Here is a 14,088-nt window from a genome sequence, read left to right as displayed (position 1 = left end):
GGCTGAAAAGACGGTGTCTTTTTCTGTTGGGAAGGAGTCTGAGGTAAAAAAGTGGATTTGCCGGCAGTTGCCGTGGCCACCAGGTCCGAAAGACCGACCCCGAACAATTCCTCTCCTTTGTATGGCAATACTTCCATATGCCTCTTGGAATCCGCATCACCTGACCACTGTCGCGTCCATAAACTTCTTCTAGCAGATATGGACATTGCGCTTACTCTTGATGCTAGAGTACAAACATCCCTCTGAGCATCTCGCATATAAAGAAAAGCATCCTTTAATTGCTCTAGAGTCAATAAAATACTGTCCCTATCCAGGGTATCAATATTTTCAGTCAGAGAATCCAACCACACTACCCCAGCACTGCACATCCAGGCTGAGGCTATTGCCGGTCGCAGTATAACACCAGTATGTGTGTATATACTTTTCAGTGTAGTTTCCAGCCTCCTATCTGCTGGATCCTTGAGGGCGGCCGTATCAGGAGACGGCAACGCCACCTGCTTTGATAAACGTGTGAGCGCCTTATCCACCCTAGGGGGTGTTTCCCAGCGCGCCCTAACCTCTGGCGGGAAAGGGTATAATGCCAATAACTTCTTTGAAATTGGCAATTTTCTATCGGGCGTAACCCACGCTTCATCACACACATCATTCAATTCCTCTGATTCTGGGAAAAATACAGGCAGTTTTTTCACCCCCCACATAATACCCCTTTTTGAGGTACCAGCAGCATCAGAGATCTGCAAAGCCTCCTTCATTGCCGTGATCATATAACGTGTGGCCCTATTGGAAAATACGTTTGTTTCTTCACCGTCGACACTAGAATCATCTGTGTCAGTACCCGTGTCGACAGACTGAGGTAAAGGACGTTTTACAGCCCCTGACGGTGTCTGAGACGCCTGGACCGGTACTAACTGGTTTGCCGGGCGTCTTATTTCGTCAACTGACTTTTGTAATGTGCTGACATTATCACGTAATTCCATAACTAAAGCCATCCATTCAGGTGTCGACTCCCTAGGGGGTGACATTACCATCATCGGCAATTGCTCTGCCTCCACACCAACATCGTCCTCAAACATACCGACACACAGCAGCCACACAGGGAATGCTCTAATTGAAGACAGGACCCCCTAGCCCTTTGGGGAGACAGAGGGAGAGTTTGCCAGCACACACCAGAAAGCGCTATAATGTATATAAACAACCCTAGAAGGTGTTGTTTATTATATATGCGCTCTTATATAATATATATATATATATATATATATATATATATATATATATATATAGCCAATTTATGCCCCCTTCTCTCTGTTTTACCCTGTTTCTGTAGTGCAGTGCAGGGGAGAGTCCTGGGAGCCTTCCTCACCAGCGGAGCTGTGCAGGAAAATGGCGCTGAGTGCTGAGGAGAATAAGCTCCGCCCCCTTTTCGGCGGGCTTTTTCTCCCGGTATTTTAAGAACTGGCCTGGGTTAAAATACATACATATAGCCTTAATGGCTATATGTGATGTATTTATTTTGCCAAATAGGTACTTATATTGCTGCCCAGGGCGCCCCCAGCAGCGCCCTGCACCCTCCGTGACCATGTCAGTGAGCCGTGTGACAACAATGGCGCACAGCTGCAGTGCTGTGCGCTACCTTCATGAAGACTGTGAAGTCTTCTGCCGCCTGTTTCCGGACCTCCGTTCTGCCGTCTTTCTTCAGCGTCTGTAAGGGGGATCGGCGGCGCGGCTCCGGGACGAACCCCAGGCTGACCTGTGTTCCGACTCCCTCTGGAGCTCAGTGTCCAGTAGCCTAAGATCCCAATCCATCCTGCACGCAGGTGAGTTGGAGATCTCTCCCCTAAGTCCCTCGTTGCAGTGATCCTGTTGCCAGCAGGAATCACTGAATGAAAACCTAAAAAAAACTTTTCTAAACAGCTCTTTAAGAGAGCCATCCAGATTGCACCCTTCTCGGACGGGCACAAAAACCTAACTGAGGCTTGGAGGAGGGTCATAGGGGGAGGAGCCAGTATGCACCATGTGACCTAAAAGCTTTTTTAGATGTGCCCTGTCTCCTGCGGAGCCCGCTATTCCCCATGGTCCTGACGGAGTCCCCAGCATCCACTAGGACGTTAGAGAAATATATATATATATATATATATATATATATATATATATACATACACACACATACATACATATACATATATATATATATATATACACACATACATACATATATATATATATATATATATATATATATATATATATAACAATATACACACTCACTGCGCCAATTATAAGTGCCCCCTCCCCTTTGCCCTCTGTCACTGTGTTCAGCAGGGGAGAGTCCGGGGAGCCAGCGTCTCTGTGGAGAAAATGGCGCTGGTTAGTGCTGTGGTACCAAGCTCCGCCCCCTCAGCGGCGGGCTTCGGTCCCGCTCATATTTACAAACACTGGCGGGGGATTGTATATCTACTGCCTCTGCAGCCTATATAATATATTAGCCAGTCCTAGAGGTTTATTATTGCTGCCCAGGGCGCCCGCCCCCCCCCCCCCCCCCCCTGCATCCATCCGTGCCTGCAGTGTGTGTTGTGTGTGGGAGCAATGGTGCGCAGCGTTACCGCTACGCATTACCTCAGAGAAGAACTGAAGTCTTCTGCCGCTTTTGAAGTCTTCTTTCTTCTAATACTCACCCGGTTTCTATCTTCCGGCTCTGCGAGGAGGACGGCGGCGCGGCTCCGGGACGAACGGCTAGGGTGAGACCTGCGTTCCGACCCTCTGGATCTAATGGTGTCCAGTAGCCTAAGAAGCAGAGCCTATCACTTAAGTAGGTCTGCTTCTCTCTCCTCAGTCCCACGATGCAGGGAGCCTGTTGCCAGCAGTGCTCCCTGAAAATAAAAAACCTAACAAAATTCTTATTTCAGAGAAACTCAGGAGAGCTCCTCTGTAAATGCACCCAGTCTCCTCTGGGCACAGGATCTAACTGAGGTCTGGAGGAGGGGCATAGAGGGAGGAGCCAGTGCACACCCATTCTAAAGTTCTTTATAGTGCCCATGTCTCCTGCGGAGCCCGTCTATACCCCATGGTCCTTACGGAGTCCCCAGCATCCTCTAGGACGTAAGAGAAAATATATATATATTTTCTTAAAAATGTATTATACAATTAGAATACACTCGGCCGGTATTTGAAAAAACATAATATCTAAAACAATTGACATTAATACTCCTAAGCAGCTGAATTCCTTTCAATAAAGAAACTATTGCACATTAATAAATAACAACAGAAGTTTCAAAACAAGAGCTCACTGAAACAGTTTCCACTTGTTTGCTACAAATTTCACTAATGAAAATTATATAGTAAATAAAAGACTCTTGATCTTGTGCATCAGTGAATTTTATATTGCTATTCAATTTACACAACAATATGATGTTCTCTATCTACATTGAGTTGTGGCTCCTCCTGAGCTGTGAATGCGTCATACATCTTGCCTCAATGCGCCATGCAGCAGGAGATGCTGGGCGTGAGTCAGCCAGCAGCTCCCGCGTAGTTCTGCTAACGTCGGGCGTCTTTTTTTGCTGTAAATGCGCCTAAGTGACTAGGACACACAAGCAGCTTCAGCTGATTACAATGATATGCGGCAAGCCTATATTCGGTGTGTGACAGTGGCTGTATCTGCATACAACACACTATGTAACAGTAAACTGGAAATCAATAACATAGCACTTTGTATGCAGATACAGCCAGTCACACACAGAATAGAAGCATGCCGCGTATCATTTTAATCAGCATAAGCGGCTTGTGAGTAGTCACATAACGATGCCACTTAGACACATTTAAACAGAAAAAGTTGCAAATAAAGATGCTCGGCACTAGTGTCACGTCACGACATGGCGTGACTAGAAGGGCTGTTTAACGTGACTGCAGCAAGGATGTTGGAAGACACATCTGTACGTTTGCTCAGCTCAGGTGTTTCTCATGAGCACATGTGCAGACTGTTGTATTGGACATGCACAGAAACCAGTACAGGTTGTATTTAGGAAATAAAAACAAACAAATAAAACCCCTTTATTACTAATTTAATTAAGTGCATAACAAAGTCTTTATATAAATTTAATATTTTTTAATATACAGCAAAAGTCTGTATCCAAAAAGGTTTTTCTCTGACGTCCTAAGTGGATGCTGGGGACTCCGTCAGGACCATGGTGATTAGCGGCTCCGCAGGAGACAGGGCACAAAAGTAAAAGCTTTAGGATCAGGTGGTGTGCACTGGCTCCTCCCCCCATGACCCTCCTCCAAGCCTCAGTTAGATTTTTGTGCCCGGCCGAGAAGGGTGCAATCTAGGTGGCTCTCCTAAAGAGCTGCTTAGAGTAAAAGTTTTGTTAGGTTTTTTATTTTCAGTGAGTCCTGCTGGCAACAGGCTCACTGCATCGAGGGACTTAGGGGAGAGAAGTGAACTCACCTGCGTGCAGGATGGATTGGCTTCTTAGGCTACTGGACACCATTAGCTCCAGAGGGAGTCGGAACACAGGTCTCACCCTGGGGTTCGTCCCGGAGCCGCGCCGCCGACCCCCTTGCAGATGCCGAAAAGTGAAGAGGTCCAGAAACCGGCGGCAGAAGACTTTTCAGTCTTCATAAGGTAGCGCACAGCACTGCAGCTGTGCGCCATTGTTGTCAGCACACTTCATAGCAGCGGTCACTGAGGGTGCAGGGCGCTGGGGGGGGCGCCCTGGGCAGCAATGATAGTACCTTATTCTGGCTAAAAATACATCACATATAGCACCTGGGGGCTATATGGATGTATTTAACCCCTGCCAGGTCTCAGAAAAACGGGAGAAGAAACCCGCCGGAAAGGGGGCGGGGCCTATTCTCCTCAGCACACAGCGCCATTTTCCCTCACAGAAATGCTGGTGGGAAGGCTCCCAGGCTCTCCCCTGCACTGCACTACAGAAACAGGGTTAAAACAGAGAGGGGGGGCACTTATTTGGCGATATGACTATATATATTAAAATGCTATAAGGGAAAAACACTTATATAAAGGTTGTCCCTGTATAATTATAGCGTTTTTGGTGTGTGCTGGCAAACTCTCCCTCTGTCTCCCCAAAGGGCTAGTGGGGTCCTGTCCTCTATCAGAGCATTCCCTGTGTGTGTGCTGTGTGTCGGTACGTGTGTGTCGACATGTATGAGGACGATGTTGGTGAGGAGGCGGAGCAATTGCCTGTAATGGTGATGTCACTCTCTAGGGAGTCGACACCGGAATGGATGGCTTATTCAAGGAATTACGTGATAATGTCAACAGAGACGGCCGGCAAACAAAATAGTACCTGTCCAGGCGTCTCAAACACCGTCAGGGGCTTTAAAACGCCCATTTACCTCAGTCGGTCGACACAGACACGGACACTGATTTCAGTGTCGACGGTGAAGAAACAAACGTATTTTCCTTTAGGGCCACACGTTACTTGTTAAGGGCAATGAAGGAGGTGTTACATATTTCTGATACTACAAGTACCACAAAAAAGGGTATTATGTGGGGTGTGAAAAAACTACCTGTAGTTTTTCCTGAATCAGATAAATTAAATGAAGTGTGTGATGATGCGTGGGTTTCCCCCGATAGAAAATTATTGGCGGTATACCCTTTCCCGCCAGAAGTTAGGGCGCGTTGGGAAACACCCCTTAGGGTGGATAAGGCGCTCACACGCTTATTAAAACAAGTGGCGGTACCGTCTCCAGATAGGGCCGTCCTCAAGGAGCCAACTGATAGGAGGCTGGAAAATATCCTAAGAAGTATATACACACATACTGGTGTTATACTGCGACCAGCGATCGCCTCAGCCTGGATGTGCAGAGCTGGGGTGGCTTGGTCGGATTCCCTGACTAAAAATATTGATACCCTTGACAGGGACAGTATTTTATTGACTATAGAGCATTTAAAGGATGCATTTCTATATATACGAGATGCACAGAGGGATATTTGCACTCTGGCATCAAGAGTAAGTGCGATGTCCATATCTGCCAGAAGATGTTTATGGACACGACAGTGGTCAGGTGATGCAGATTCCAAACGGCACAAAGAAGTATTGCCGTATAAAGGGGAGGAGTTATTTGGGGTCGGTCCATCGGACCTGGTGGCCACGGCAACTGCTGGAAAATCCACCGTTTTTACCCTAAGTCACATCTCTGCAGAAAAAGACACCGTCTTTTCAGCCTCAGTCCTTTCGTCCCCATAAGAGTCATATCTGCCCAGGGATAGAGGAAAGGGAAGAAGACTGCAGCAGGCAGCCCATTCCCAGGAACAGAAGCCTCCACCGCTTCTGCCAAGTTTCTCAGCATGACGCTGGGGCCGTACAGGACCCCTGGATCCTACAAGTAGGATCCCAGGGGTACAGATTGGAAAGTCGAGACGTTTCCCCCTCGCAGGTTCCTGAAGTCTGCTTTACCAACGTCTCCCTCCGACAGGGAGGCAGTATTGGAAACAATTCACAAGCTGTATTCCCAGCAGGTGATAATCAAAGTACCCCTCCTACAACAAGGAAAGGGGTATTATTCCACACTATGTTGTGGTACTGAAGCCAGAAGGCTCGGTGAGACCTATTCTAAATCTGAAATATTTGAACACTTACAAAGGTTCAAATCAAGATGGAGTCACTCAGAGCAGTGATAGCGAACCAGGAAGAAGGGGACTATAGGGTGTCCCGGGACATCAGGGATACTTACCTCCATGTCCCAATTTGCCCTTCTCACCAAGGGTACCTCAGGTTCGTGGTACAGAACTGTCACTATCAGTTTCAGACGCTGCCGTTTGGATTGTCCACGGCACCCCGGGTCTTTACCAAGGTAATGGCCGAAATGATGATTCTGCTTCAAAGAAAATGGACGACCTCCTGATAAGAGCAAGGTCCAGAGAACAGTTGGAGGTCGGAGTAGCACTATCTCAAGTAGTTCTACGACAGCACGGGTGGATTCTAAATATTCCAAAACCGCAGTTGTTTCCGACGACACATCGGCTGTTCCTAGGGATGATTCTGGACACAGTCCAGAAAAGGGTGTTTCTCCCGGAGAAGAAAGCCAGGGAGTTATCCGAGCTAGTCAGGAACCTCCTAAAACCAGGAAAAGTGTCAGTGCATCATTGCACAAGGGTCCTTGCAAAAATGGTGGCTTCTTACGAAGCGATTCCATTCGGCAGTTTTCACGCAAGAACTTTTCAGTGGGATCTGCTGGAAAAATGGTCCGGATCGCATCTTCAGATGCATCAGCGGATAACCCTGTCTCCAAGGACAAGGGTGTTTCTTCTGCGGTGGCTGCAAAGTACTCATCTACTAATGGGCCGCAGATTCGGCATTCAGGAAGGGTCCTGGTGACCAGGGATGCCAGCCTGAGAGGCTGGGGAGCAGTCACACAGGGAAAAAATTTCCAGGGAGTGTGATCAAGTCTGGAGAATTCTCTCCACATAAATATACTGGAGCTAAGGGCAAGTTACAATGCTCTAAGCTTAGCAAGACCTCTGCTTCAAGGTCAGCCGGTATTGATCCAGTGGGACAACATCACGGCAGTCGCCCACGTAAACAGACAGGGCGGCACAAGAAGCAGAAGGGCAATAGCAGAAACTGCAAGGATTCTTCGCTGGGCGGAAAATCAGGTGATAGCACTGTCAGCAGTGTTCATTCCGACGCCCGGGAGAGTGGGGATTTCATCGGGAAATCTTCCACATGATTGTGAACCATTGGGAAAGACCAAAGGTGGACATGATGGCGTCCCGCCTGAACAAAAAACTGGACAGGTATTGCGCCAGGTCAAGAGACCCTCAGGCAATAGCTGTGGACGCTCTGGTAACACCGTGGGTGTACCAGTCAGTGTATGTGTTCCCTCCTCTGCTTCTCATACCCAAGGTACTGAGAATTATAAGACGTAGAGGAGTAAGAACTATACTCGTGGCTCCGGATTGGCCAAGAAGGACTTGGTACCTGGAACTTCAAGAGATGCTCACAGAGGACTCATGGCCTCTGCCGCTAAGAAGGGACTTGCTTCAGCAAGTACCATGTCTGTTCCAAGACTTACCGCGGCTGCGTTTGACGGCATGGCGGTTGAACGCCGGATCCTAAGGGAAAAAGGCATTCCGGAAGAGGTCATTCCTACCCTGGTCAAAGCCAGGAAGGAGGTGACCGCACAACATTATCACCACATGTGGCGAAAATATGTTGCATGGTGTGAGGCCAGGAAGGCCCCACGAAGAAATTTCAACTCGGTCGATTCCTGCATTTCCTGCAAACAGGAGTGTCTATGGGCCTCAAATTGGGGTCCATTAAGGTTCAAATTTCGGCCCTGTCGATTTTCTTCCAGAAAGAATTGACTTCAGTTCCTGAAGTCCAGAAGTTTGTCAAGGGAGTACTGCATATACAACCCCCTTTTGTGCCTCCAGTGGCACTGTGGGATCTCAACGTAGTTCTGGGATTCCTCAAATCACATTGGTTTAAACCGCTCAAATCTGTGGATTTGAAATATCTCGCATGGAAAGTGACCATGCTGTTATCCCTGGCCTCGGCCAGGCGAGTGTCAGAATTGGCGGCTTTGTCTCACAAAAGCCCATATCTGATTGTCCATTCGGACAGGGCAGAGCTGCGGACTCGTCCCCAGTTTCTCCCTAAGGTGGTGTCAGTGTTTCACCTGAACCAGCTTATTGTGGTACCTGCGGCTACTAGGGACTTGGAGGACTCCAAGTTGCTAGATGTTGTCAGGGCCCTGAAAATATAGGTTTCCAGGACGGCTGGAGTCAGGAAAACTGACTTGCTGTTATCCTGTAGGCACCCAATAAACTGGGTGCTCTTGCTTCTAAGCAGACGATTGCTAGTTGGATGTGTAGTACAATTCAGCTTGCACATGCTGTGGCAGGCCTGCCACAGCCAAAATATGTAAATGCCCATTCCACAAGGAAGGTGGGCTCATCTTGGGCGGCTGCCCGAGGGGTCTCGGCTTTACAACTTTGCCGAGTAGCTACTTGGTCAGGGGCACACCCTGACTGAGGAGGACCTGGAGTTCTCTCATTCGGTGCTGCAGAGTCATCCGCACTCTCCCGCCCGTTTGGGAGCTTTGGTATAATCCCCATGGTCCTGACGGAGTCCCCAGCATCCACTTAGGACGTCAGAGAAAATAAGAATTTACTTACCGATAATTCTATTTCTCGTAGTCCGTAGTGGATGCTGGGCGCCCATCCCAAGTGCGGATTGTCTGCAATACTTGTACATAGTTATTGTTACAAAAATCGGGTTATTATTGTTGTGAGCCATCTTTTCAGAGGCTCCGCTGTTATCATGCTGTTAACTGGGTTCAGATCACAGGTTGTACAGTGTGATTGGTGTGGCTGGTATGAGTCTTACCCGGGATTCAAAATCCTTCCTTATTGTGTACGCTCGTCCGGGCACAGTATCCTAACTGAGGCTTGGAGGAGGGTCATGGGGGGAGGAGCCAGTGCACACCACCTGATCCTTAAGCTTTTACTTTTGTGCCCTGTCTCCTGCGGAGCCGCTAATCCCCATGGTCCTGACGGAGTCCCCAGCATCCACTACGGACTACGAGAAATAGAATTATCGGTAAGTAAATTCTTATTTTAAGCCACCCTAACAGTCCAGATTTTAAGGATATCCATGTATAATGCCACTTTCACATAGAAAACTTCCTAAATCCCGTCTTTTACCTGGTATTTGAGTGCCGGGTCTCAGCCAAGACCCCCCTTTCACACAAAAAAGCAATTTAGTGGGTGAAGCAGTTCTACCCAGTAATTTGACGATCAAACCGGGGATTTCTCTTGTATGAAAGGGACAACCTGGGTCGAAAGTGCGGGGTCTTCACCCTGATAAAAGCCGAGTTAAGTCCCGGGATGACCTTTTCAAACAGAAAATGCTTTGGGTTAACCTGGCAAATTACCGGGTAAAAACCTCTGTGTGAAAGGCATATAAGTAGATTTGCAAATCAAAATGACCCGAGTACTTATTAAGTCACCTGTGCTCAAGCATGCGTGTCGTTAAAAGCTGGACTATTAGGATTCCTGAAAAGGACAGACTCTGGGGCAGATATATTAACCTGGAGAAGGGATAAAGAAGTGATAAAGCAGTGCTAAGCACAAGGTGCTAACGCACCAGCCAATCATTACGAATTCGAAAAATGACAGTTAGGAGCTGACTGCTGCGTTATTACCTTGTACTTATCACGGCTTTATCACTTCTCCAGGCTTAATACATCTGTCCCAGAGTTTGGGAAACACTGATATACGTCACCAGTTCTGCTACAGTAAAGGGGGGTACAAACGTAGAGATGTGTGCTGAGCGGAGGGGAAACTGGGCGCTCACTTCACACAGTGGTGAAGTGAGAACCGACGATAGCGACACATGGGGCTGCGCATCGCTATTGCCATGAGCATACACACGGAGAGATCATTGCTTAATTTCTAAGCAATCTAGTCAGATTGCTTAGAAATTAGGCATGGATCTCTCAGTGCGTACCCCACTGAACACTTTACAAGTTTCTTCCTTAATTAGTTCCTGATTATTTATTGTGTTACCATTGCTGAACTAGATTATCTGTCACAATGGCAGGTGCTCTGGTACATCTACAACATTTAACCCGCCACCTGTCTCGAGGCACAAATCTGGGGAAGGGTACACAAAAATATCTGCTGCTTTGAAGGTCCCAATGAGCACAATGGCCTCCATCATCCGTAAATGGAAGAAGTTCGTAACCACCAGGACTCTTCCTAGAGCTGGCCGGCTGCCTAAACTGACCAATCGGGGGAGAAGGGCTCTAGTCAGGGAGGTGACCAAGAACCGATGGTCACTCTGTCAGAGCTACAGCATTCCTCTGTGGAGAGAGGAGAACCTTCCAGAAGGACAACCATTGCTGCAGCAATCCACCAATCAGGCCTGTATGGTAGAGTGGCCAGACGGAAGCCACTCCTTAGTAAAAAGCACATGGCAGCCCACCTGGAGTTTGCCAAAATGCACCTGAAGGACTCTCAGACCATGAGAAACAAAATCCTCAGGTCTGATGAGACAAAGATTGAACTCACTGGCATGAATGCCAGACGTCATGTTTGGAGGAAACCAGGCACCACTCATCACCAGGCCAATACCATCCCTACAGTGAAGCATGGTGGTGGCAGCATCATGCTGTGGGGATGTTTTTCAGCAGCAGGAACTCGGAGACTAGTCAGGATAGAGGGAAAGATGAATGCAGCAATGTACAGTGACATCCTGGATGAAAACTTGCTCCAGAGCGCTCTTGACCTCAGACTGGGGCGACGGTTCATCTTTTAGCAGGACAATGACCCTAAGCACACAGCCAAGATATCAAAGGAGTGGCTTCAAGACAACTCTAAGAATATCCTTGGGTGGCCCAGTCAGAGCCCAGACTTAAATCCGATTGAGCATCTCTGGAGAGATCTGAAAATGGCTGTGCACCGACGCTTCCCATCCAACCTGATGGAGCTTGAGAGGTGCTACAAAGAGAAATGGGCTAAACTGCCCAAATATAGGTGTGCCAAGCTTGTGGCATAATATTCAAATAGACTTGAGGCTGTAATTGCTGCCAAAGGTGCATCAACAAAGTATTGAGCAAAGGCTGTGTATACTTATGTACATGTGATTTCTTAGTTTTTAATTTTTAATAAATTTGCAAAAATCTCAGAAAAACTTTTTTCACATTGTCATTATGGGGTATTGTGTGTAGAATTTGGAGGGAAAAAATTAATTTATTCCATTTTGGAATAAGGCTGTAACATAACAAAATGTGGAAAAAGTGAAGCGCTGTGAATACTTTCTGGATGTACTGTAAGTGGAAAGAGTAATACATTCATTTAAGAACCTACTTTGGGGTTCAAGAACTGCTCACAGACATTGGTGTGCGAGACAGTTAGGGGGAGATTCAAATGTTTGAAAAGTCACTAGGGAGTCTGTTTTTTCCTATCTAATAGACAGGTAAAAACAGACTCCCAACTGACTTTTCAAACATTTGAATCTCCCACTTAGGTTGAGCAGCACTGGTCTGGAGTTAAACAATTACTGTATAACCAGTATGTGAGCGGGCAGAGATGTATAAACACTAAAGGGGGGTACACACGAAGAGATCAAAGTTTAAAATCTAAGCAATCTGACTAGATTGCTTAGATTTTAAGCACGGATCGGTCTTGTGTATGTCCCCCAGCGATATCGATGCGCGGCCCCACGAATCGCTATCACTGTTGCTAGATTGGCCTGCATGCAGGCTCAATCTAGCGGGTCGCTCACTTCAGTGCTGTGTGAAGTGAACGGCCCCCGTCGTCGTCCCCTTTCTCAGCACACATCACGCTGTGCTGAGCAGGGGGGAGATGTGTGCTGAGCGGTCTGTGTTAAGATCGCTCAGCACCCATCTATCCCGTCAGTGCTGGCCTTAAGGGGGATATTCAATTGTTTGAAAAGTCAGTTGGGGGTCTGTTTTTTCCTATCTAATAGACAGGAAAAAACAGACACCCAACCGACATTTCAAACATTTGAATTCCCCCCTAATAATTCAAGGCTTCACATTTCAAATACAGTACACAGACATAACCTCCAAGCGCTCAAGTCTCAAATATTGCACTTATAATAATTATACACTCTTGATTTTAAGTTAGGATTTTTTTATTATTTTAAAAGTTTTTATCATATATGTACATAAATTCATTTATTACATAAATATATAAATTGCATTAAAAAAATATATTCATAGATTTAATATATAGAAAAAATGTGAGTCCTAATACCGGTATACTACACGTAAAAACAATACAACATTAAACATATATTAATTGGTGATATGCCTAAGTGAATTATTCACCTTAAAGGGCAGCACCTTGTTTCATACCAATTGGATATGTCCCTTATGAGGTATAGGGTATTTGTTGTTTGATCTTAAAATGTCTTTATGGGAATGTTAAAAATTCAAAAAAGAGGGTCCATAGGTCTTCCAAATCTTCTTTAGCCAAATGGTTAGAATTTGAATTTAACAAGTTGATTTCTCCTCTCAAAAACTTACTTAAAAGTCCGTTTGTCCAAGGGAGCCAGAGCAATCTGTGTCTGCCGGCAGACGTGTAGAGGTGCTCTCAGATCGACTAGTTTCGCCTGACTGCGCAGGCTTCATCCTGATAAAGCCTGCGCAGTCAGGCGAAACTAGTCGATCTGAGAGCACCTCTACACGTCTGCCGGCAGACACAGATTGCTCTGGCTCCCTTGGACAAACGGACTTACAAGTAAGTTATTTTGAGAGGAGAAATCAACTTGTTAAATTCAAATTCTAACCATTTGGCTAAAGAAGATTTGGAAGATCTATGGACCCTCTTTTTTGAATTTTTAACATTCCCATAAAGACATTTTAAGATCAAACAACAAATACCCTATACCTCATAAGGGACATATCCAATTGGTATGAAACAAGGTGCTGCCCTTTAAGGTGAATAATTCACTTAGGCATATCACCAATTAATATATGTTTAATGTTGTATTGTTTTTACGTGTAGTATACCGGTATTAGGACTCACATTTTTTCTATATATTAAATCTATGAATATTTTTTTTTAATTAATGCAATTTACATATTTATGTAATAAATGAATTTATGTACATATATGATAAAAACTTTTAAAATAATTAAAAAATTCTAACTTAAAATCAAGAGTGTATAATTATTATAAGTGCAATATTTGAGACTTTAGCGCTTGGAAGTTATTTCTGTGTACTGTATTGTTGTTGGGAAACGTGGATTCCCCCCCCCTTTTTTTACCCCCATAGCAGCTTGGACATCAAATAGCGCAGTCCTTTCATTTGTTTTGTCTTCACATTTCAAATACCTTAATGGTATCCAGAGGCAAACCAGGAGGTGGGACCTTATTCAAGTAAGTCTTTAGGTCTTGGTCCACATGTTCAAAAACCAGGGTCACTTTAGTTTCGCGGTCTGTCCGGGCAGAGGCACAAACGTCCATTAGTCTGGGCAGGGGGGAAAAATGGAATAGAAAATGTACAGATATTTAATTTTTTATTTAGGCAGCTGTATCAGCTCATACTGAAGCATTTAGGTTCCAAACATCAGTTATTTAAGAAAGAAAAAAAAGAA

At 45.9% G+C, this 14,088-nt stretch overlaps 1 protein-coding gene across 4 annotated transcripts in view; it reads right to left on the bottom strand.

Annotated features, from left to right (window-relative positions):
• CDK4 (cyclin dependent kinase 4) overlaps nucleotides 1–14,088 on the bottom strand; it is a 127,059-nt gene that overhangs the window by 46,628 nt on the left and 66,343 nt on the right. For all 4 annotated transcript variants that reach the window (XM_063952307.1, XM_063952308.1, XM_063952306.1 and 1 more), the window contains one exon: nucleotides 13,826–13,961. In XM_063952307.1, the coding sequence (XP_063808377.1) occupies nucleotides 13,826–13,961 (136 nt within the window). The remainder of the gene's footprint in view (nucleotides 1–13,825; nucleotides 13,962–14,088) is intronic.

Source organism: Pseudophryne corroboree, chromosome 2 (genome assembly GCF_028390025.1).
Source record: "Pseudophryne corroboree isolate aPseCor3 chromosome 2, aPseCor3.hap2, whole genome shotgun sequence".
Classification (NCBI taxonomy): domain Eukaryota; kingdom Metazoa; phylum Chordata; class Amphibia; order Anura; family Myobatrachidae; genus Pseudophryne; species Pseudophryne corroboree.
Note: the sequence above shows the minus strand (reverse complement) of the source record. Positions and strands in the feature narration are given on the sequence as shown.